The 24,216-nt window shown below is 38.3% G+C and overlaps 1 protein-coding gene across 9 annotated transcripts in view; it reads left to right on the top strand.

Annotated features, from left to right (window-relative positions):
- The window catches only part of RAPGEF2 (Rap guanine nucleotide exchange factor 2), a gene marked incomplete at its 5' end in the record, with an annotated part of 216,469 nt that overhangs the window by 84,854 nt on the left and 107,399 nt on the right, over nucleotides 1–24,216 (top strand). For 7 of the 9 annotated variants that reach the window (XM_081134183.1, XM_081134184.1, XM_081134187.1 and 4 more), the window contains one exon: nucleotides 5,340–5,423. In XM_081134183.1, coding sequence (XP_080990309.1) covers nucleotides 5,340–5,423 — 84 coding nt within the window. Of the gene's footprint in view, nucleotides 1–5,339; nucleotides 5,424–22,488; nucleotides 22,722–23,773; nucleotides 23,905–24,216 lie in introns of those variants that run through there. The other 2 variants (XM_081134189.1, XM_081134188.1) reach the window with 2 other exon arrangements.

The following is a 24,216-nucleotide window of genomic DNA, read 5'->3' as shown; positions in this document are numbered from 1 at the left end:
GCAAATAGAGCTCTGACGAGTTAATGTTTGAAGTTTTTTTGGAAAAACTAGAGAAACTGCCATCTATTGTAGGTAAACAAAATTATAATAAATGAGAGGTATTGAGAGGATCAGTTTCTTTTGACTCCCTTAAATTGTTCCCAAGATTTTCCTGATATTGTTGGGGCCGGTGGGACTGGCACCAGTTCTTAGAGTGGGAGAGTCAGACCCGACCTGGGTTCAGCAACCTTAGTGCTTGTGCTCTGGCCAAGAAAGAATTCAGAGCCAAGACTCCAACTGTAAGAGAACATTTATTTAGAAAAATCACAGAGATGGAAGAAGTAATTCCTAGAAGAAATGGGCTCAGGAAACAAGTGATAGAGGTAAAGGAAGGGCCCTTGGACCTGGGGAGTGAGGAGGGTAATGGTAACTTGCCTGGGGGGAGGGGAGGGAGAGTGCACTCGGTCCTCAGTCCTTAGGGTTTTAAGGGTGGAGATTTTAGAGGAGGTCCCCCAGGGAAGATCTCAACAGAATATTCAGCAGCTTTGCAAGTATGTCCTTTCAGGGTCTAGGTCTCCACTGATTGATTGGTCCATGCCAGGGCAAGGGGTCATTGTCCAGTGCATCAGTCCCTGAGGCCAGCCTGGGGGCATTGCTTGTCTGGTTTTGCTGCGTTTCTGGGCCTGGAGCTGAAGTACAACTGAGGCCTAGATGTTATTTCTAGGGAGGAAAGGTCAGGAGGTCCAAACCTGTGATCAGTGATACGCTAAGGAGAATGGTCACCCAGGGGATGAGGTCCCACCCTACAATTGTCCTTTGCTAGGCACCCAGGGCTTTCCACCCTTGTGACCTTCTGTACCTGGCCCATCGTCCTTGCTCTGCTCATGTCTTTCTAACTGCCTGCCACAATGTGAAGAGTCCATCCTAATTACAGGGTAATCAGTGAGTGTTCAGGGTACCAGAATATTTACTGTCACAGTATTTTATCCACTTTAGACATTGATTGTCTTTTACTTCATGGGTATGTTATGATCAGTGCCAGGAAAGTTGATTTACAAGGCTTGCATTTATTTTGTCCTTAGTAATTTTGCCTTCAAAATGAACAAATTATGGAATAACTGCCAATGTTTGTTATATTATCTATGTCACAGTTAGTCTAGACCTCGGTGACATTTATTGTACTTTTTAAATGTGACAAAAAACTGTAGAATAATTATTATTTGCGTTTAATGAGCATTGCTCATTTAACCCTTACAGCAGCTGTGGTAACTTGCCCACAGCCACATAGTAAGGGCAACCTACCTTAATTTCCTAGCTTTCTAGATTTCATATCCGTTGACCATCCTTTGGCGATAAAGAGACCAATTGTAAGAGCAGAATAAAATAAGTTTATAAGATAATTCCTTTTTTCTTTTTATTTCATGTCTTACTACTTATTTGAAAAAATTTGAACAGTTCTTACATCTGGCAAAACACATTTTTAGTTGACATAAGTCAGAATTAATAATAATGCTGTCACCCTGGCCAGGTGGCTCAGTTTGAGTGTCATCCTGTGCATCAGAGATTGCGGGTTTGATTCCTGGCCAGGGCACATGCCTGGGTTGTGGGCTTGAATTCCAGTAAAGGGGTGTGCAGGAGGCAGTTGATTGAGGTTCCGCTCTCACATCAATGTTTCTCTCTCTCCCTCTCCCTTTCTCTCTCTCTAAAAATCAGTAAACGAATCTTTAAAAAAATCCCTAACAACAGAATACCTAAATAAATAAATAATTCCATCATCTTATATTAAGAAAGATACCCCCCTCCCCCCCAAAAAGCCACAACTAGGTAAATGATTGTTGATTGCAGAAGCTAACGATTAAAAACTGGGAGGCAAGGGCATAAATTATTGTTTTTGCATTTTTATTTGAGAAATTATTTTACTTTTATGGCTTCATTGAAACTATATTCTGACAACTTTTTAAAAAAATATTTCTTTGAGGTCTAAAATAGTTGTGCAATTGGTTGAGAGTTGGACTTGGGAGAAACAGTGATCAGCTGCTGACTTGCTTTGGAAGCAAATAACAAAATGAAAATGATTAGGTGATAGCGATTGGTGTTTTAAATAACTTAGTTATTTAGAATTGTAAATAGAATTGAGTGTCCTTGAAAAACTTTTGGAATCTACAAAGAATAAAAAGGACTTGGCAGAGACTGCTGAAGACTCCATTGCAGCACTTCTGTGTGACTCGCTGGGACCCGAGGGCAGGGGAGGGCAGGCAGTGCAGTGTGCAGCTTCCATGTGCTGCTCTTAAAAGAAATGGTATGGTGATTAAAAAAGAAAAACATTTTTAATTGGGCAAAAAAAAAGAAGTTGGGGTGTGCTCTGTCTTTCCACCCCTTCCACCTGCTAGAATGTGGATGTGGTGGTGAGGTTTGGAGCTATCACCTTAGAATATGAGATGGAAGCCAGGTGTAGGGGATGATGGAGCCACACAGTGGAAAGAGCCTGGGTCTCCACACTGTGATGCCACCATATCCGCCTTGGGCTGGCGGTGCTCAGGCTGTTCTGTGCCAGAGAGAAACCAACCTCCTCCTTGGGTACGCCATGGCTATGCTTAGCTTTTTGGTTTGTTTTAATAGTAGCCTAGCCTGTTGATAAACTTGATTCTATAAAATAAAAAAACTTACACTTGGCAAAAAGCACAGTAATCAGAGTCGAAGCATAAGCCACAAACTGGGGAAAATGTTTTCAAAAGGCTGATTTTAATAAGTGCTTCTAGATAAGAAAAAAATTATGTAACTTAATAGGACATCGGCTAGAAGGTACCAACTGATTTCACAGGAAGATAAATAGATATGGCTCATGAAAATAAGAAAGAAAGGTGCTCTTATGGCAATAAGAAAAAGAAATGAAAAGTAAAATTACACTAAGATATTGTTACCGAACAGAAAGAGCTTGTCCACCCAGCTCTAGCAGAGCCAAACATTAAACCCCGAGAATTGCAATGGGGAAAATGTATATTAGCTGTTTTATGCTGAATTGCACCGTCCAGGAGAACAGGAACTAATGCTCAAAAGCCCAGACTCCAGGATGGCGTGTAGGTTACAGATCGCTAGGACAAAATCACAAGTCACTGTGGGTTGAGGTCATGCTGGGAGCTGATTGGCCTGAGGTGAGGTAAGGGTAAGAAATCATTTCTTCAGATCTTGAGGACAGCTCTGAGGTCTGTTCCAGTGACCCTCTGCCTGGTTTCATGGGATTGTTCCACCGTAGGGCTCAGGAGCTGAAACTTAAGTCAAGACGTTATCTTTAGCCTGCCAGAGGTCTGGACTGGGTGACCATTAGTCAGGTCTGGGCTACTGTCTCTCCTGCCGCCTCGGGGATTGCTGATTATCAGGGTTTGGAAAAGGCTGGGTCTCTGAGGGATATATACAGGGTGAGGCACAAGTAGGTTTACAGTTGTGAGTACAGGAAACAATTTATTTTTGTATTATTATTTGTATTACTTTTGTATTATTAACAAAATACGAAACATTTTATTTGTTTTGTATTTTAATTATAAACAGTTTATTTTTCTATTATTTTCCATATGAACAACCTATTACCTCACCCTGTGTGTGTGTATGTGTGTGTGTGTGTGTGTGTACACACACACACACACACACACATATACACACAGAGGGAGATATGATTTCTAGAGCTAGGGCTTAAAGCTAAATTTAACAAAGTCTTGAGGACCCTTGATTTCAGTATCATTTTCATCAAGCAGATTGGCAAAACCCCAAAAGTTTGATTAAAAGCCTCCGTGGTAGGAAGCCTGTGCTCCCCTGCGCCTGGCCCCTCACCCACTCTGCTTCGGCCACACTGCACCGGCCTCCTTGCTGGGCAGTGTCAGCTGGTGGCCTTTGCCCTTACACTTGAGATCCTTCTGCCCTTTGCCTGGACTGCTGGTTCCTTAGGGATCCATTTGATTCACTCATCTCCTTTACTCAAATGTGCTCTTCTCAGAGAGACTCTTCCTGACCACCCATTTCAAACTCTTAACACCCCACGCCCCCTTTTCCTTACCCTATGCTATTTTTTCCTCTAGAGCACAGATTTGTAATTTATTCGGTTTATTATTTTCATTATCTATCATGAATTGTCCCACCAGAATATAAGTTCTTTGCAGGCAGGGATTTTTGTTGTTGTTCCCTGAAGTATTCTAAGCACCTAGAACAGCCCTCATCATGACATTTTTAATTAAACATTTGTTAAGTAAATGTAACAGCATAGGAAATATAGTCAATAATATTGTAATAACTATGTACAGTGCAGGTGGGTACTAGAAATATCAGGGGGAACATTTTGTAAAGTATATGATTGTCTAACCACTATGCTGTATACCTGAAACTAATACAAAATAATATTGAATGTAAACTGACAAATAAAATAAAAGAAAAAACAAAAGAAATTCATCTATGTCAGCTACCCTCCAGATAATAAATATATCTTGTTTTAAACTGCTAAAAAAAAATGTAACAAACTATATTAGTAAGGCTGTGGGGAAGCAGGTAGGCAAATAAGTTGTTAACCACCCATGGAGGACAATTTGACAATATTTATCAGAATTGCAATGTATGTACCCTTAGGCCCAACAGTTGTACTTCTAGTTACTTGTTACAGTTACTACTGTATACACAAGATTACTCATTGTAATTTTTATTTATATTTTTAAATAATTGCGTACGATTAAAAACAACTGAAATGACTGAGTAAAATGTTGCTTATGTCAAATATGGCACATTCACAAGACAGCGATTTGATGAAAAGATCGCTAAGATTTAGCACAAAGGAAAGAACACTGTAGAGTGTACTTTTTTTCTGTAAAAAGAAAGAAAAGATGGTGGCAGGAATAAGAATAGGTGTCCATTTTTATGTGCATATGCATAAGGAAATTTTGAAAGACTATCCAAGAAGTGTGGAAGTGTGGTGGAAAAATGAGGGAGCTTGGTAGACAAGGGAAAGGGTTGGGAAGACCGACTTTCACTGTTTACCTCTTTGTATTTTTTGTTTTATGAAGCAACGAAAAGTATTTTCAGTTCAAAAAATTAAGCTGAAAAATAAAACTGGGAATGGTCTGGTCAGTGCTGTACATCAAAGGAACATTTAAAATATTTAAATATCTGACAAATATCTTTAGCTTATTTGAAGGATAAAAAACTATTTAAAAAACGATTCCAATTGTAAAATAAGCATTTTAATGGACAAGTTTTATGCTATTTTATTATTCTTTATGATTCTGAAGGTCACATGGGTACTACACTTTGTGCTATGTATGTTCTGATTTTGTTGTTGTTGTTATAGATGATCATCTGATTCTATTTTCTTTTCTTTTCAGTCCTGATGACATTGGGACCTGCTGGTATATCCTTCTGTCTGGCTCCGTGTTCATTAAGGAATCCATGTTTCTTCCAAGAAGCAGGTATCGTATGGACATTCTCTAATAGGTTATCCATGGAGCTTGAAATCCTTTTGCAGAACGGAGTTCTTTTGCAGAAATCTTTTCCTGTTTCCTCTTCTGACACAAAGCAAGGCAGTGCCTTGGGGTGTTAATACATAAATCTTTAAGAAAGTACTGTTTTATGTTGTAAACACTGTTCCGGTCTCTTTAACAAAGGGCAGGAACAAAAGACATGCTGGTGACATGTCCATTTGTTACATGAACATGTCAAGCTAATTTAGGACACATGTGTTCCTGGGGAACAAAACCAGCCTCTATAACAGGCAGTCTCATAAACAGCCAAAGAGAGTAAAAGAAGGTTCATTGAGACCACATGGGACTAGAAATGGAAAGCCAGGAACTGTTGTTGACTTCTCTGCCTCTCAGGACCATATGGTCTCTCATTTTTGCATCTGTCTGAGGACTGGCTTCCCGCTCTCTAAGGCTATTAATGTCTTTCTCCCTGTGACTTTGGCTTGTATGTGCCAACTGTTGATTTATGACCTTATGTCCCTAATGTTTACACCATTTGACTGTAGTGCCTGTGCCTTTTCTTTGGATTCTTCAGGCTATAGTCTGATTGGCTTGGCTTGGGGCCGATATGTTCTAGTTCCAATCAGCTATGGCCAAAGAGGGTTAGGACTCATCTGGCGTAAATGTGGCTGTGTATTTCCAGGTTTCCTGACAGGGGATATCAGCACTAAGATTCAGTAGTAGTTTTTTCCAACTGTGTATTTTTTACAAATATTTTTATTTTGACTTGAGATTTTAAAAATTTTAACTGGTTAAATATCTTTATTTAAAATTACTAATTAAATATTTTATTTAAATTGACGAAATGTATTGAAGACTAGTGCTCTCCCACCCCCCCTTCTATAACAACCTAATATTAAAATATATTCTTGATAAATAATTCAGAGAGGGTCAAGGACATGTTAAGAATCCATTTTAAGGATGTGAACAAATTTTTATAAAAAGTCAGAGTCAGTGAGATAGGGAGAGGTAATTTATATGGTCCTGGATGTGGTGATGGAAGGCAGTGAGATGGGCCGCTGGCCAGCGTGGTAGTGAGAGTGCCAGAGACACGTTGCGTCTAACGAACGACAATCTCTGAAGCTCCCGTGCCTGTTCCGCCTTCCACTTCTCTGAAATCAGGTTGGCAGGCATTACTTACTCTCTTTGGAACATGGCCCCATGAGGGAAGGAAGCTGCCTGTTTGTTGTTCTTATAGTAGCAATAGTTGTAGTAATAGTAATCGTGTTGATGGTGGCGGTGGTAGTAAGCAGTGGTAGTAATAGTTGTAGTAGTAATAAAATGGTGAAAAAAAATAGCTAAGTCTTTGGTAGTGCTTTCTACTTGCCACGTACTATTTTAAATGCTTTCTGTGTATTGAATTGTTTAATTTCACAACTATCCTTTGAGGTAGATACAATTATTATCTGCATTTGATGACTGAGGAGATGCTGGTAATGTAGAATTCCTAGAAGTCTGCCTGGGAAGCTTGGAGTGACCCTGTGAAACATTTCCTGTAATTCTAGAATTCCTTTCCCAGAGGAATGGAGAACTGAGTAGCAGTACTTTTCTACTCCCTCAAACACAGGACCTATTGTTTGGTTCCTTTGTGGAGACCATGTCTGACTCTATTTCTGAACTTGGAAGAAGGTGCAGGCAAAGACTATTTAAGGATTGGCATATTTTAAAAATTAATGTAAAGTGTAATAATAATTATATAAATATAAATTATCACAGATAAAGAAAAGAAAAAAATGTCGCTTAAAAATCTCTCTACCAAGATAAGCTCTTTAATATTTCAGCGTTTTTCCATCTCATCTTACGTGTACATGTTCCACATGCTAAAGAACATACCTTATAAATAATTTAATATCTTGCTTATTTCAATTAACATGTATATGCATTGCCTCATAATATTAAAAGCTGTTTGTAAGGACTTACTCTTTATACATCTTAATATCTAGTTAATGTTCAATTATTTGAACTTTGCACAATTTAGTTATTTGTTGTAAAGGGTAAATTATGCTTTAATGAATGTGTTTTGGAACGGATGCATCTGAAAGAGAACAGAGGTTAGCGACCCCTCCTCTTGTTGCAAGGTCTGCTGTACAAGCTCAGTCTGTAGCCCAAGGTGCTAGCACAGCAAAGGAGCCTGTGATGGGCTTTCTGGACTACCCGCCATCCTCCGCTAGTCAAGTAACAGCTTGTTCTAACTTGTGGAATAGGAACCTCATGTTCAGAAAACTGTTGTTCTAGAGGAAAGAGGACTTGTAGTTCAGACCTATTTCATGAACACATGTTTGGGACTCCACGTCTAATTATTTTAAAAGATGACATAAGTCACTATTTCTCTGGCTGCATGTCAAATGCTTGCAAGTCAGTACTCTAATGGGATGAAGGAAGGAATGGTGTTTCAGACTGAATAACAAGCCAGGACTATATATAGGTTATTCCTTCATGTTGCACCTGGTGACATTTGCTCTTTCCAAGTTGTTTGTTTCCTCTGGAGATGTTGCCTTAGAAATAGTGCTGAGGTGGTTGTACTAGGAAAGAGTCTCTACTGGTACTATGCTAAAAGTTGACATTAGCGAGTCATATATATTTCTCCCTCTGGAAAATATTGAGGTTTGATTAACAAATAATGTGGCTTAGGTGTTAGTAATAGTTTGCTGGTTTTACAAAATAGCTAATTCACAGACCATTCTCCACATTTACCATGTTTTTCTCATGTCAGCCTAGAAATTGGTTATCAGTATATATGATCAGTAATTTAATCATTCTCTTGAAAATTTCAACTCATTTGTACAGGTAATTTACCTTCAATAGTTAGTTATAAATCAAAGTACTTTGAGCAACAGTTTCATATTTTTAACTAATTCTCATGAAATTGCCTTGACACTGATATATCATCATGTGAGAAGGGTGTTATACATGACAGAAAATTTGTCATATGGCTCCCAGATTTTATTAGCTTTTTTGAATTTCTCAATTGACATTTAAGCCAGCATTTTATGTTTTTATTATTTAAAATTTTTTTTCATTTTCTTTTTGAACAGATAAAGGTTGTTTTGGTTGCATATTTTTACTTTGGTTGTTCAAACATGAATATTATTCCTTGATGATATTTATAACATTTATGGAGCCTATGACTTCCTTTGTAACATCCAGTGACAGCTTACGTACTCTTCCCCACTCTAAGCAATTCCAGTGACACAAACGTTTTTGTGAGTTTCATTGTACAGCTATTAGATTTATCAAGTTTTGAAACATTGGCATTTGTACAAGTCGCTATAATGTCACTTATAATGTTGCCCTAAGATAGAGCTAAACTCTTTATTTAGAGTGTAATTTTTATTCTTGAAGCAGTGTACGATTTATAGTTACATTTTTCTTAAAGTCTTATTTAAAATAAATTCAGTTTCTTTGTACGATCAGAAAGATAGTGAGCGAAGGTAATTTAGGAATGCAGCAAAGAATGTTCTGGTTCTCATTTAGGAAAATGCCAGAGGGGACCTTTGCCCGAGATGAAGATCCAAATGGTGTGAACTCTGTGTTTTTTCAAGCTTGTAGGCAATGCAGTGTGGTCACTAAGTTGTGCAAGTTGCGTGCTGCACAGTTTTATGATGTGCTGTTTACACCCATTGTCATGGTAGGCTGGTAAACTGAGACAGTGATGGGCAGAGGGTAGTGAAGTATCCTGAAAAGGAGCTCCTCCCACCCTAATTTTTTTCAAAGTTATTCTTTGCAACAGCGGTGGGGCTGGAAAGCAATAGATGAAAATAATCTTATATAAAGTTGCAGGTTTAGAAATGGTTTTCTTAATGTATTTTTGGTTTGTTCTGCATAAGGGCAGGAAAATATTATTGCCCTACTGTGCTCTAAACCAGTGTATTTAAGGCGCTACAATAAAAATGGTTACATGCTTTACATTTTCTCACTTCTAAAACTGCCTGACTCTATAAATGCTGAAGCCTATTTTATAGTAAAGTCACAGTGTAATAACTTGGATTAATGTTATTTTTTTTGACTGCTGGCTTCTTTGAAAGGTTGAGAATCTAATTTAGATAATAAAGATAGGCTTACGCTGTGTTTCTAAACTTTCAGCTTGCTGTTTGGATTATTTGTTAGAGAAGGAAATAGTTTACCTAGGCTGTATATTAACTCATAGAGTTGGAATCTTTTTCTCCTAATGTGCAAGTCATTTTTACAGCCATTTGCAAAAAGAAAACAAAACAAAAACCCAGTATACTAGATATTAAAGACACGAAGCATTATTGGTACACAGACCCTTTGGATTTATGCTGGTCACAATCCTGGAAAATAATCACTCTTAGGACTATGTTCAACCTGCTTTTTTCCATCAAATCAATTTCATTATAGAGGCCTCCAAAAAAGGACCTTTTCATAGAAATCATCATGCACACCATGTTTAATCATAAATAATATCTTTAGTCCTAACAGTAAAAAACTTTCTGTGTTTTTCACAAACAGATCAATTGGTAAACAAGCTCTTTACTTCCTGTCAGTGTGGTCCCAGGACAGGGCTGTGAGGTTGAAGGAAAAGATAAGCCTGGGCCAGCCATAGGTCTAGGAAATTGGAAGATGCCAAGAGAAGGATTGTAATTAAACCTGGGAGCCAGAGGGATTAAGGACAAAGACCTATGCACAGAGGGGTGGGGCCTCCAGTTGCCCAGTTATATCAGGGGCAGACCTAGTTGTCATCTGCGTGCTACGGTGACAAATGATACGTGTACCTGGCCAGCACTGTCGATGGAAACTGCTGAAATACCATCAAAAGTTAGGATTGGTTCATGGTTCCCTTTCATATTTATGGGTTATTCTGTCTCATTCTAAAATGGATTTGGTAGCAAATTTTGAGGTGCATTTCCATGTTATTTGAAGCATTAATAGAAACTTATATTAAGTTCTACTTACTGTTGGTCTCTACAGTAGGTTGTGGAATGTACAATGGAAGCAAGATGGTCTACTCCCTGCTGTCATGTAACTTAATTTCTGGTTGGGGAGAGGAGGCAGTTTTATGTGAAAGATGAAAGAATTGCCCGGGTGCCATTAAATAATACAGTACAAATTGATATAGCAAAGACTACTAAGAGTGCAAGACCCCTTCAAACGTTGGGGTATTTTAATGTGTGTGGGTGGTAATCAAGGGTGGGTTTAATGTAAGGAAGTGAATTTTGAGTAGTGTTTATGATTTAGATTGCTGGGCAGTGGTTGGAAGTGAAATCTGGACATAGTAAAGAGCTTGAGTAATGTCACAGAGATAGGGTTGAGAGCTTGAGTGAAGGCACAAGAATAGGACCAAGTTGTCTAGAATAGAAATGCATTTTAGGGCATGGAGTAGTTGGGAAAGCATTGGTGGTATTGGCATTAATGAGAGGTCTGGTTTACAAAGCTGCATAACTAGGCTGACTGTTGGTAATTGAAGTCTCAGGTAACATTGGCAGGAGGCTGGGAGGAATGTGCACATCATTTATTTGTACTATGCTGACTGTGTCCATTTGCAATTAGTGCTTCTCTTTCATTCATACCAAATATATCCACAGTTTAAATATTAAAATTTTGCTATCATACTCTCCACGATCACATTTTAAATTAAAGTTGGCAGCTGTAATGAGGATAAGTGGGCAAACAAGACATTTAACTAATCAGTTCTGAGAGGCTGAAATACTATTCTCATGGCAAACAATGAGCTACTTGAATTTAAAAATCACAGGCCTACTTTATACTTACCATTGCTCCATGGTAAGTTAATGGATTGCCCTGAGACTTGGTTTTTAGTAATGAAAGGGGGTGAAACAATGGGTGAATGATTCTGATACATGATATTCTTTATTTCATGTGAAGAGCTATATAGGATTAGAAAATCAAACTCTCGAAAGTATACATTTGTTATAAGTCATGTGACACCTTATTGGAGAAGAGAGGGTGGCATTTTAAAAATACTCACTAATGAATTATGTAGTGGAATGGAGGGTAACTTGACTGGACATTAAATATATCCAAAAGGTGGGTAACTTGACTGGACATTAAATATATCCAAAAGGTATGAAGAGAAATGAGGATCAGAGTTCCTAAAATAGTATATTACAGGTAAGATTTACCTTCAGGTGTTGGCAAAATCACGGTAATGGGAGCACAAGTTAGCATGGAGGGAAAGAGTCGTTACTGAAGAAGGAATGGGAAAAAGAAAAAAAGAAAAACAATAGAAAAACTCCAGATCATCTTAAAACTGTCCTCATTGAGTTTTAAAAACGATGTATTGGTATTACACACTTCCCTCCTGCCATGGGAAGAAACAGGGTTAAATGAGGTGGTGCATAAATTCAGAAGTTGCTGTTTTTTATAGCCAGCATTATTAGAAGTTGCTTATTTCTTTTTTTCTTTTTCTTTTTTTTTTAAAAAAAATATCTTTATTGATTTCAGAGAGAGGAAGGGAGGGGGAGAGAGAGGTAGAAACATCAGTGATGAGAGAGTCATTGATCGGCTGCCTCCTCCGCAATCCCTTACTGGGGATCGAGCCTGAAACCTGGGCATGTGCCCTGACCGGGAATTGAACCAAGATCTCAAGGATCCTAGGTCAATGCTCAACTGCTGAGCCACGCCTGACCGGGGAGGTTTCTTATTTCTTTAAAAGAAAAAAATTGTCCCCTCCCTCCATTCCAAGAGAAAACATAAGACCTTGTTCAATTTATATTTGGAATGACCCAAAGTTAGTGGGTGATGCAGAATTAGTAAGCACTAATAAGTTATATAAGAACTGCTTATCTCAGGCATTGGCTTATACTACCCATTATCACATTATTTTGGAGAAGCAGGTGCTTGGGACCTGTATGTAGTTTGCCAACTAATGATAACAGTCAGTAAATCAAAATGTTACTTCTATTTTAACTTAAAAGTGTTCAACTTGATCTATACATATGAACATATACGAATAACTGAATATATAGTTGGATTGAAATATATGTGTATATTTATAAATATGTATATGCGTGTTGTGTGTGTCTCCCTACAGTTATTTCCCCCCACACCTAATCCAGCAGCAGTTTTAAAAAGCTGACATATCTGTATCAAGAGTGCCAAAGTATTCTGCTTCATAGGTTAAGTAATTACTAAGTTAGAGATAGTTATCAAGAATGAATGGTAATTGTATTCTTTTAAAATATTAATGCATAAAACCTAATCACTGTAAGAAATAGTACCCTGAAAACTTCATATCTTAGAATTGTTTACCAAAAGGATTATCAAAAGTGATGATCTAATTTCTAGATGACACCTTACCTAGGCTATTAGTTGTGTCTTTTCAAGAGAGTCCTCCCCTCGATACTTAATTAATATTAATGAGCCTTTGATCCCGACCTGTTTTCCAAACTGCTCACCTACAGTTCTTTCTATGTATATCCTTCAGTCTTACTCATTCACCCTATAAATATTAAGTACCTTTTCTGTGCTTGCCCTGAATGTGGTGCTGAAACACATAGAGACCCCGCTTGTGTGTCATCAGAGCCAAGAGATAAAAGGGCTTTAAGAAGGAAGAGGGGCCCATTTGTCTGGTGCTGTAGAAATGTTCAACACGGTGAAAACAAGGACATGACTTTTGGATTTAGCAACTTGGAGGTCAGAGGCAAAGGTGACCTGAGTGAACAGACCAGTCTCAGTGCAGTGGTAGAGCTGGTTGAGGAGACAGTGGGAAGATAAGAACTGGCCGAAGAGGAGTTTCGTCAAAATGGGGAATTTTATTGTGAAGAGAAGCACGGAAACAGGGGTGGGGCTGGCAGTTGTTAAATCAAGAGCCATTTGTTTCTTTAAAAATGGAAGATGCTGGTGCATGTTTGTATGTTGGTGGAAGTGATCCGGTAGAGAAGAGTGAATAGATGTGACGGGAAAGAGGGAGGTCACTGCAGGTGTGGATGAAGCCCACAAGGTGGGGGGCTGTTAGCTTTGGAAAGAGTGAAAGAGCATCACCCTTTTCACACAGATTTAGGACAAAAGGCATAGGCCCATAGATTAGGGAGTTCAATGGTGGGTGTTTAGGAGTTTTAAAGAGAGAGAAGTTGTAAAACAAAGGTGGTGCCGAGTGCCCATTTGATATTTGTGGTCATAGATTTATGGGTGGTCCCCTCCCCTCCTATGAACTTTCAGCTGTTTAGGGGCAAGCATGGAGAAGGCGGGTGGTTGGGTGTTGCTGGAGTTTGGACTTTGCTAGTTGCATACACTAAAGGAAGAGAAGGGTGCAGGAGTTAAGGGTGTATGTGGAACACCTGTATCTCTATGTGTTTGCTCCAAGTCCCTTGCACTCTAGATACTATATCTGGGATGCAGCTTTTTCTCTCTCTAATGGCTTTAATAAACTGCTTGTCACCTACTGTAGAAATTTCTGTAAGTCTGTCTCAGTTCTGACCTCACTTTTGTCCCCTGACAATTGGTTTTTTAGTCAATAACAAGCATGTCAGAGTTAGAAATGACAGTATGGTTCAAATCACTGCCTGTTTCAGCACTCCACTGCCTTATTCAGATGTCACCGGCTCTACTAAAGTAGCTCCCCATATGCCTTCAGTCCTTCCATAGTGTCAGCATATCATTGTTAAAAAGTACAGACTTTTTCTTGTTGATCACTTGCATAAAGAGCCTCAATGACTTCCAGCTACGAGATTGACAGAACCCAGACTCCTTAGTGAGGTGTATAGGGCAGCTCAAAAGTGTGTTTCCAACCTACATGACTCCTCACACCCTCTCCAGATACCCAGGCTGATGATTGCGGCCTGAGCGTACCTTTCCCGGGCTGTTCCCTCTGTCTTGGATGTCCACCTCATTGTTGCCACCCCGCCCCCACCCCTTTCCATCCACCATGTTTTATTTATGTACTTTGGACACCGTTTTCGGATATAATGTCAGGATCAATCATTTGATGCTGTATCAAACTAAGATTTTCAAGGCATGGTCTGTATAATATATCTTTGTTTCCTTAGTGCCTAGCACATAGCGGGCATTTAATAAATATTTATTGAATGATATTAGTTCAGGATTATATTTTTAACCTACCCTTTAAAAAAAATCACTGTTTAAAAGAGTTTAACAGTATTATGCTAATATATTCCCTTTTAGAAATATTATTTGGTAACCCGTGGCTTAATGGACGTCGGGTTAAAGTCGGGAGGAGTCAGGGAAATGCATGAGGCTGCAGCGCCAAAGGGGAGGGAGCCTGGGGCGGGCCCGCGAGGAGCTGGTACTAGTCCCTGCGGGCGGGAGTGCAGAAGAGCGGGACAGGGCAGTGGGTGTGTTGCTGGAAATCATTTTGCTGTGTTAATTACAGCTGGTTTTGGTTGCATGAAACAATTGCGTAAACACAGCAGGAGCCCTGTTTACAGGGTTCTCTCCTGTAAAGAGAACTCTGAAGGTAGCCGGCCCAGGACGGCCTGGGGCTGCAGTGAGAAAGGCTGCAGGCTCTGGTCTTCTGTACTTCCAGGGGCGCCCAGCTTCCACCCCCAGGGCCGGGGTGGCCGCCCAGCTCCCGCTCCGGCCTGCGGTGGAGGCCCGAAGCCCGAGGAAGGGCGGGAGAGCACAGAACTGAACTGCCATCCACATTGGATGTTTTGAACACTTCTTTTTATATTTCATTGTCCAGAATGTAGTCATGTGGCCACTTCGGACCACCCAGGAGCCTGAGATACGTCGTGTTTTATTCGGAGATGCACTGTGCCCCACTAAAAATAGTAATATAAAAATATCCTTCTAGGGAGAAAGGAGAATGGATGTTGGAGTAGGCAGCCAGCAGCCTGTGTTAGACTTGCTCTTCAGTTTCCCCTCACGCTCTCTCAGTTTGTTAATTACCTTTCTTTGCTAGATTGTCTTCCTTAGCCCTGGGCTTACACTCTATGAGCTTACTCACACTCCTTCAGGTCTTGCATCATCCATAATTCCTACTTGCCTTACCTAAAGTTGACTCAAGTCCAGGTATTCCCATGACACATATAAGGTAAACATATATATATATAAAGATTTTTTAAGGATATGCTGGGAAAGAGTTCCAAATAAGGCAAATAAAATTATGGAGCATGTAAACTTGGTTTGACTAGAGTTGATGTATTAAAGGGAGAGTTTAGTTATATTTGATGTGAATATATTCTGTGTTAAATTTGAGATAAGATAGGTCTCTAGTAAATTATAGGAGTAGAGTTAAATATGTAAATAATAAAATGGGATATACTAAAATGTTCTTCCTTCTGGGATAAGTTGTACTTTCTGCTAGGATACAAAAGGTCTTCATCCTGGAAAGCTAACGTGATTTTTTAGCATTTTTTTAGACCACCCCTGCCCCTTTTAAATCATGTTCTGATGTGATACCTGATGTACACAGCAAAACTGTTCTCTGGAGAGGGAGTTCAATTGCTGGATCAAGTTGGGAATTTGGTTGCTATAACTACAACTTCACAGATGTGCTGTACATGTAAATGCAAGCTTTCGTAGTCCTTGGGATACTGGCTTTGGTAGTGTCTCAACAAAGTAAGTATGTGGCCTTACAGAGAAGGACCCTGCTGTTTTTGTGTGTGTAGCTGATATGATATCACAGGTCGTCTGATGCTTGAGGTCTTCAGTCAGGGAGTTTGTCATTTATGATCCTTGGTGTAGATGAGTGTGTAAGTTCACCCTAGAAGTTCCTCTTTGCAATGATGTTTGGATTTCTCTTGCAGAAGTAAATATTATATTTCACGTGTGTGTCAATGAAATACAGTATTGTGTTTCTCGGTAAAATGTTTGAGTTGCTTATCTGCCGATAGGTGTTAAGGATTTCACAGCCCTTGCTTGTGCCATGGTTATTTTGGGGGTGGGGGTGGGTTGGAGGGATGTGTGAATTACTGTTTTACCTTATGAATTCAAAGTCTCTTACATATGTAGCAACTAAATTTGTTTTTGTTTAAAGAAGCATACTTTCAGTAGTGGAAACGCTAACAAAATAGAAAGAGGGAGTATATTATAAAGAGAGATATTGATATATGAAGCAAATTATACTTGGTGAATTTGGAATGTCTTTATAAAACTAAAATTTCCAATTAGTCATAGTTCAGGGATCCTCTAGTTCATTTTTATTGTGAATTAAATTTTATATATATATATATATATATATATATATATATATATATATATATATATACACACACACACACACATATAAAAATAACATAAATATATTTATATACAAATATATGTTAAAGCCAACAAAATCATATGTTGGAATGTTAAAGAAAATAAATTTATTGTATATTATCTATCCAACTTTATTTTTTGGATGTACTGAAAACTGTTTAAAAGTACTTCAAGAGTAGCAATAGATGAAATATATAATGTGAAGTAATAGCTTAGACATGCATATTAATTTGTGTGTGTGTTAGAATTTAAATATAATGTGGGTTTTAAAGCTATCTGCTTAATTCTATTTCACTGATTAGGAAATGATCTCTAAGCCCAAAATATTAAAAGTTACTGGTTTCCTTAGATGTTTCTTACTTTTGCCATACATTTGTGGTTTCATAGGGGTTATGTGTTTTAAATATATTAAATACAATTCTGATATTGAATATTCATGTATTACATATCTACATAAACATTAAATAACTATTTTTTAAGTTATACCTTTGTCAAAAATTTTTTCAGTCAGATATTTCAAGATATTACTGACTTTATTTTTTTATCGATGGCTTTATGGTTTTTTTTATAGCTATAAACTTACGAATGTGTTAGTTTCATTGAGATAACTTTGTTGTAAACAGAAACAGAGTCATAGATACAGAGAACAAACTGATGGTTGCCAGTAGGGAGTGTGTTGGGGGACTGGGTGGAAAGGTGAATAGAGTGAGGAGTGCCGATTGGTAGTTACAGAATAGCCATGGTAATGTAAAGTACAGCATAGGAAATATGGCCAGTAATTTTGTAGAAACTATGCATGGTGCTAGGTGGGTACTGGAAATACCGAGGGGATCACTTTGTAAAGTACATGATGGTCTAACCACTATGCTGTGCACCTGAAACTAATACAAAATTATATTGAATGTAAACTGTAATTGAAAAAAAAATTAAATTTATAAAAAGGTAAGTTTATTATTAATTAAACATTTTTATATAATTAAATTAGGACAATGGTCAGAGTCTTACAAACACTTTTCTGTGTTTTTAAAAATTATTTTTGGGTGAACACACAATATAATGTACAGATGATCTATTATACACTTGAATCCTATATAATTTTGTTAACTAACCTCACCCCAATAAATTTAAAATATATCTTTATTGATTTCAGAGAGAGGAAAGGGAGGGGAGAGAAATAGAAACATCAATGATGAGAGAGTCATTGATCGAGCCCGCAGCCCGGGCCTGGATCCTAGGTCGATGCTCAACCACTGAGCCACGCCCGGCCGGGCACCCCAATAAATTTAATAAAATAAAACTAAACAAATAAAAACTAGGCTTTGGTTTATTTAGGTGAATTTAGAAAACCATCATTAAGTATACTTAATTCAGTTTTGCAAATTGGAAAAATTTAAGTTGAGAGTATTTCATTTCATCAGTCTAAATCATATGTATTCCAGGATTTATATATGTATGTATATCTCAGAGGTTTTTTGCCATGAAGGATTATGTGGTATAAAATAATAACTGTTATTAGGAATCTTGAGGCCATTTCAGTTTGCCACTCTGTCACCTGATCTTGAATTTTAACTTATTATATAATTTAGGAAACAGAATGAGGAGTTTCTGTGAATGAGGTCTTTAGGTTTTATAATCATTATCCCATTTAAGTGGACTTTTAAAAAATCTTTATAGTTAATTTTGTGTATGGAATCACCATTGGGGTTAAAACAGATTTTTTTTTTCATAGATTATCTGTGTCAGACTATAATATAATTATAGTCCTTTGAATATAGTAGAGGAGAGCTGTCTGATAACTACTCTAGCCCAGAAGTATGAGTTTTAATTTTTCTAAGAATGTGCTTGTGGAACAATAAGTGGAAAAGACACCAGAGTCTCTTGTTTTACAAAAAAAATAGTTAGAAGATAACATGGAGCAAGACCATGAAAGGTAATTGACCAAGACAGAAGTTTCCAAACCAAGCTAGTTACTAGATTCACCTGACCTTACGATGGGTAAAATATTGAGTCCCAGTTTATAGAGATTGTTTTTGTTACTACAATCTAGGTTGGACCTTACAGCCTCATTTTCAAAGCTTACAAGCAGGTGGTCATTTTATTTTATTATTATTATTATTTTTTTAAATGTATCTTTATTGATTTCAGAGAGAGGAAAGGAGAGGGAGAGAGAGAGATAGAAACATCAATGATGAGAGAGTCATTGATCGAGCCCACAACCTGGGCATGTGCCCTGACCGGAAATCGAACCCCAATCGCCTGGATCCTAGGCCCATGCCCAACTGCTGAGCCACGCCCAGTCGGGCAGGTGGTCATTTTAGATCAGTAGAATGAGAGGATCCTGGAGGATTTGGTAAATCTTAGACCAGACATAGAAGCTCTGTAACTAGCTGTCTTTCCCTTGCTGCTTTTAAATTTCTCTTTTTGTCTTTAACCTTTGGCATTTTAATTATGATGTGTTCTAGTGTGGGACTCTGGATTAATTTTGTTTAGGACTCTCTGTACTTCCTGTACCTCTTTGTCTTTTTCTTTCACCAGGTCATTATTTCTTCAAATAGGTTCTCAATCCCTTGCTCTGGTACCACTATGATATGGATATTGTTATGCTTCATGTTGTCCCTGAGGTCTCTTAAACTATCCTTATTTTTTTTAATTTTCTTTTTGTTGGCTTCTCTGATTGGATGTTTTTTGCTACCTTGTTTTCTACATTACTAATGGTGATGGGTGCACCAATTCTAGCCACCACCCACTAGATGACTACAGACTTTTGTGGTGGGGTGGGGTCTCAGTGGTGCCGTTCAGTTGTGCAAGGGAAAAATGGCCCCTTCCCTAGAGCTATACAATTCAGTTTTTCCCAATTCTGTCCAAACCTCCTCAATAGCCTTCCTAGAAAGTTTGTACCATAGGCCCAAGCTGGCCACAGCAGATGAGAGTTCTGCAGGGTACAATCTTAGCAGGGTACAATCTTATCAGGGTGGGTCATTGGGAATGTGGGGCTAGTGAATCTTCCCTTTGGGGAGGTGCTGGTCAGGCACTGGAGTGGGAGGATAACTCCCACCTCAGAGCAACACAACTCAGAGTCTGACACCCTCTGAGTTGCCCGGACCTTCACTCCAAGGGCTGATGCTTCTGCAGGGCATGAGCTTGGCAGGGTGGAGCAATGGGGGGGCGGGGTGTTGGGCTATTACATTTCCCCAGGCTGCCTCTAGCTCTCTCTCCACCAGCCACATACCCCAATCTCCCTTCACATGAATCCAGTTTGCTCCAAGTGTCCCTCCCTCTGCTGGAGCCCAGCATGAGTGGCTGTGAATATTTTGTGTGCTGACCCTTTAGGAGAACACTTGGGTGTCTAGCAGACTCCCATTTCTACGGAATACTTGCTGATTCTCATGGCCAGATGTTATGTGGGCACCTCGTTCCAGTTCTGGTGCTCTGGGCTTGGGAGCCTAGCATGGGGTTAAGACCCCCACACTCCTCAGGAGGGACCTTTGCAGCTGGAGTATCCCTTTGGATTCTTAATTATCACACATGGGTCCGCGGGGCAAGCCCTTTTCATCTTTGCCCTGCCTACCGGTCTCAGTGTGGCTTCTTCTGTAAATCCTTGGTTAGACTTCTGTTCAGCTAGTCTTCAGTTGGTTATTCAGGTTGATTGTTCTGTATTTTAGCTGCAATTCCAGTTTGGTCCTGGGAGGAAGTGAGTATAACTTCTACCGACTCCTCCGTCTTAGATCTCTCTCCACCCTTTTCTTAAATATGCCTTTTAAGAGCAGTACTTTTGCATGTTAATAAAGTCCATTATATTAATGTCTTCTTTTATAATTTGTACTTTTGGTGTTCTGTTTAAGAAATTTTTTCTTAACCTTATGTCAAAGGCTTTCTCATGTTTTTCTTCTAGAAATTTAATAGTTTTAGCTCTTCCATTTCGGTATGAGATCCACTTTGATTTAATTTTTGTGTATAGTATAAGTTAAGGGTTGAGGTTTATGTTTTTCCATATAGATATTCAGTTGTTCCAGGACCATGTATTGAAAATAATATTTTTTATTCAATAATGTGCCTGGGCACGAATGCTAAAAATCAGTTGACCATAGTTGTTTAGGTCTGTTTCTGGAAAATCTCTTCTGTTCTAAATTGATCTGCATGTCAGTCTAATACCACATTGTCTTCACTTGTGTTTCTTTATAGTAACTTTTGAAATTATGTTAGTCATATCCCCATCTTTGTTCTTTATAAAAATTGTTTTAACTTTTCTGTGTCTTCACCTTTAATTTTAAGATCAGCCCATCAGTGTCAAATGTTGTTAGAATTTGATTGGAATTGCACTGAGTTTATAGAATAACTTGGAAAGGTTCACTATCTTTAACTATATTGAGCTCTCCAAACCATGAACATGGTATATCTCATAATTTGTTTATCTTATATAATTTCCTTTTGTAAGGCTTTGTAGTTTTTAGTGTACAAGTCATGCACATCCTTTATCAAATTTATTTCTAAGTATTTTATTTTTGATAGTAAGTAGTGAGTTTTTACCACTGCAGTCTATAAGGGAAGATCTGAAACAGAGGTTAAACAGTATTCCCAGTGTTACTTATTGGTAGAATTAGAAGGAAAAATTACTTACAAAACAATTACCTACAAAACAAAATGAAACAGGATAAGTATGGCTTGTGAGTGATGTTCATCTTTCACTGAGATACTTTAAATAAATTGACATTTTATTACTTATATAATTATGATATCTTTGTAAGAAATTACATATATGTGTGAGTTTATGCTTTTCCTTTAATTTTCAAATTTTATTAATGCAGTATTATTCAAGTGGCCTGAATTATTGTTCAGGTTCTCTCTTACAAAGACATGCCTATTATTTCAACTTCTCTTAAGGTCTGTGCCAAGTTTTTGGGAGGCTGGTGGCTGGGTTTTGGTGCCATTCCTATAAGACTTAAAAGCATATCAGACTTTTGGTTGGCATTCTTGAGATCTTGCTTGATTCTAGAGATCAGTTCAGGTTCTGTCTGGTTTAGGGCTAACCTCAACCATTCATTTGAATTCATCTACTGTTTTCCTCACTGACACGTTACATAGATCTTTTTGGTCATTTTTAGATAATATTTTAGAGCTAAGCTGCTTTGTCTCTTCAACACATACGTGATGAGCTGTGCACAATGAAATGTGAACATTTAACAAAGGCATTTCTGGGTAAGGCATGTGTCTACATGCTGAAGGAGAACGCTGTTATGCACCATAACTTTTATACAAACTGATCAGCTGCCATCTGTGTACAAAGCACTGTGATCAGCAGAGACCTGTTTGTGCCACTGTGTGGACTGATAGCAGCAGATCAATTTAGCTGAGCTGTTCTCTCGCAGTTTGGTCACGAGGACATAGGCACTACCAAAGTGTAATCATCATCACACCACTGCCCTTTGCTGGTTTAAATTGTGGCAAGAGAGAAAAACTGCTTGCTCTCTTCACCCCAACACAGCCGAGGTAAGATCCACCTTTTTACTCTTGAAGGGAAAGACAAGAGGAAAAGCAGCTTCTTTCAACTTTTCACATGTTGTTTTGATTTAAATTTATGCTAGTCTTTTTCCACGATAATCCCTCATGCCAGGTATACAATTCAGCATTCCTTTGGTGGAGAGCATTGTGTGTAGTGCAGCCTGGGTAAATTTTAATAACAAAATTGCACCGCTGAGCACATGTAAGCATTTGACCTTGAAGACTCATAGGAGAGCAGACATTGCAGATTTCCCTACTTGCCCTTGACTTACAAGAGAGTAGATAATGAATTAATAGAAATTGATAAAGAGCGTCTGTCAGGCAGCCGCTGAGGTCATGAGGCTGGTATGCGGAAACAGTGCCCATACAACATGCGTAACACATAACTGCAGCCAGGAGGGGTGGGTGGGTCATCGAAGCAGGAAATTAGCCGTCAGAAGGAATGTTGGCTCTCGGCTCCAGCTACAGCAGCCGCATGGACTCACTGAGAGAAAACACACTGGGAAATGGGGAGTGCTCACTGCTGCAGAGAAAAGAGCTCCTACAGAAGGTGGCAGTGCCATTGCTGTTACCAGTGCTTCAAAGATACTATTGACGACAGTGCAGGTTAGATTTTTTTTTTTTTAAGGAATTACAATGTTTAAAACATAAATAGCAAATGTTCAGTACTTCTGCAGTTAAATAGAAAACAGGCTACTGAGACATGAACAGGGGGGAAAATACAGCTATGAGGCCTTCGCTTGTAATTTTTTTCCTTGTGCTCTATTTTTATAAGCAAAAGTTAAATGTTGAGATTCACTGAGCAGAGGAACAAGTTCTTTTAATCCATGCAGGGTGGTGATTGTTAAAATATTTCTAAATGGGTCTTGAAAGGAATTTAGGGATGCTTCATTGTATGCTTAGTTTTCCCAAGTAGTTACTACTGAAATAGCCTGTTAAAGGCCATGCTTTATAAACAGTTTGTAATTTACACACATACATGCAACGTATATGTGTGCTTGGTGTGTATATGCTTTTGTTTTAAAGAGCTGTTACTTTCTTTTTTGTTATTGAACTGATGAGTGAGGATAAACTATTTTAAAAGATTTAAATGCATTTTTAAGCTAAGTCTTTCCAACCACTTTCCTCTTGTACTTCTATTAAAATTTATTCCTGTATGTTCTATGGATTTTTGAGAATGGAACTGATGGCATCGGCAGTTTCTTTTTATTTTTTTTTTTTCTTAAAGTTAATTGCTCTTCTGCTATCTTAAGACAACATCACGTGAACATTTTTTATAAGTCCAAAATGAATACATAGATTTTGGTTTAGGAGCACCATTTAGTCATTTCATCAGATTTTAAAGGAGGAAAGTAAAATTTAGAAACTGCTTATTATTTCCTAGAAATGAAGGTATATCTCAGAGTATTACATTTTTAATCATTTTGTACATTAGGATTATGAATCCGTATAATGTCAGTATGATTGCTGTGTGTGCCCCACAGGGTAGAGGCTGACATGAATAAGTTTACATTCCAATACCGAGGCATTGCATTCCACGGGCAGCTCTGACGTACAGCAAGAATGTGGAGGCCCCTACAAAGGGCGAGTTTAGGGACACTGATAGAAGAGGCTTCTGTGCTCAGCGACTACCTTTCGTGGAAACTCACATTGGTAGAAAGTGCTCATGAATCAGCTTGGGTGGGGAAAATGTGGTCACAGACACTTAGAACAGCGTGGTCTTATCAGAGTAAGAGCCTGCAACACCCTGTGTGGTGTATTATTACCAGTGGGTATTTATGAAAACTAGGTAAGACTTTATATTATCAAACATTTGTGCTTTTCTTGTTGTGTTTCCTGAACTTGAAAGAATGTTTACTGGGCAATTCAGTTTTTTCTCTGTTTTGCACTATGTAGAAGACAAGTTACTTTTAGTAATTTTTTTGTCTGCATATTTTTGGTATTACAAAGTCATTCAATTCTGTATCTTGCAAAAATATTGAATTTATTTTACTTCAATTTTAGGAACACTTTGTAATTCTTAATTTGTATTATACAAAAAGTTTAGCAAAAGTTTAAATTTAATGGGAATGAAAACCTGGATTGTTAAACTGTTTTTGGA

Source organism: Miniopterus schreibersii (assembly GCF_964146895.1).
Source record: "Miniopterus schreibersii genome assembly, chromosome: 4".
Lineage (NCBI taxonomy): Eukaryota > Metazoa > Chordata > Mammalia > Chiroptera > Miniopteridae > Miniopterus > Miniopterus schreibersii.
The sequence above is the reverse complement of the archived record's forward strand: the minus strand, read 5'-3'. Positions and strand labels throughout refer to the sequence as shown.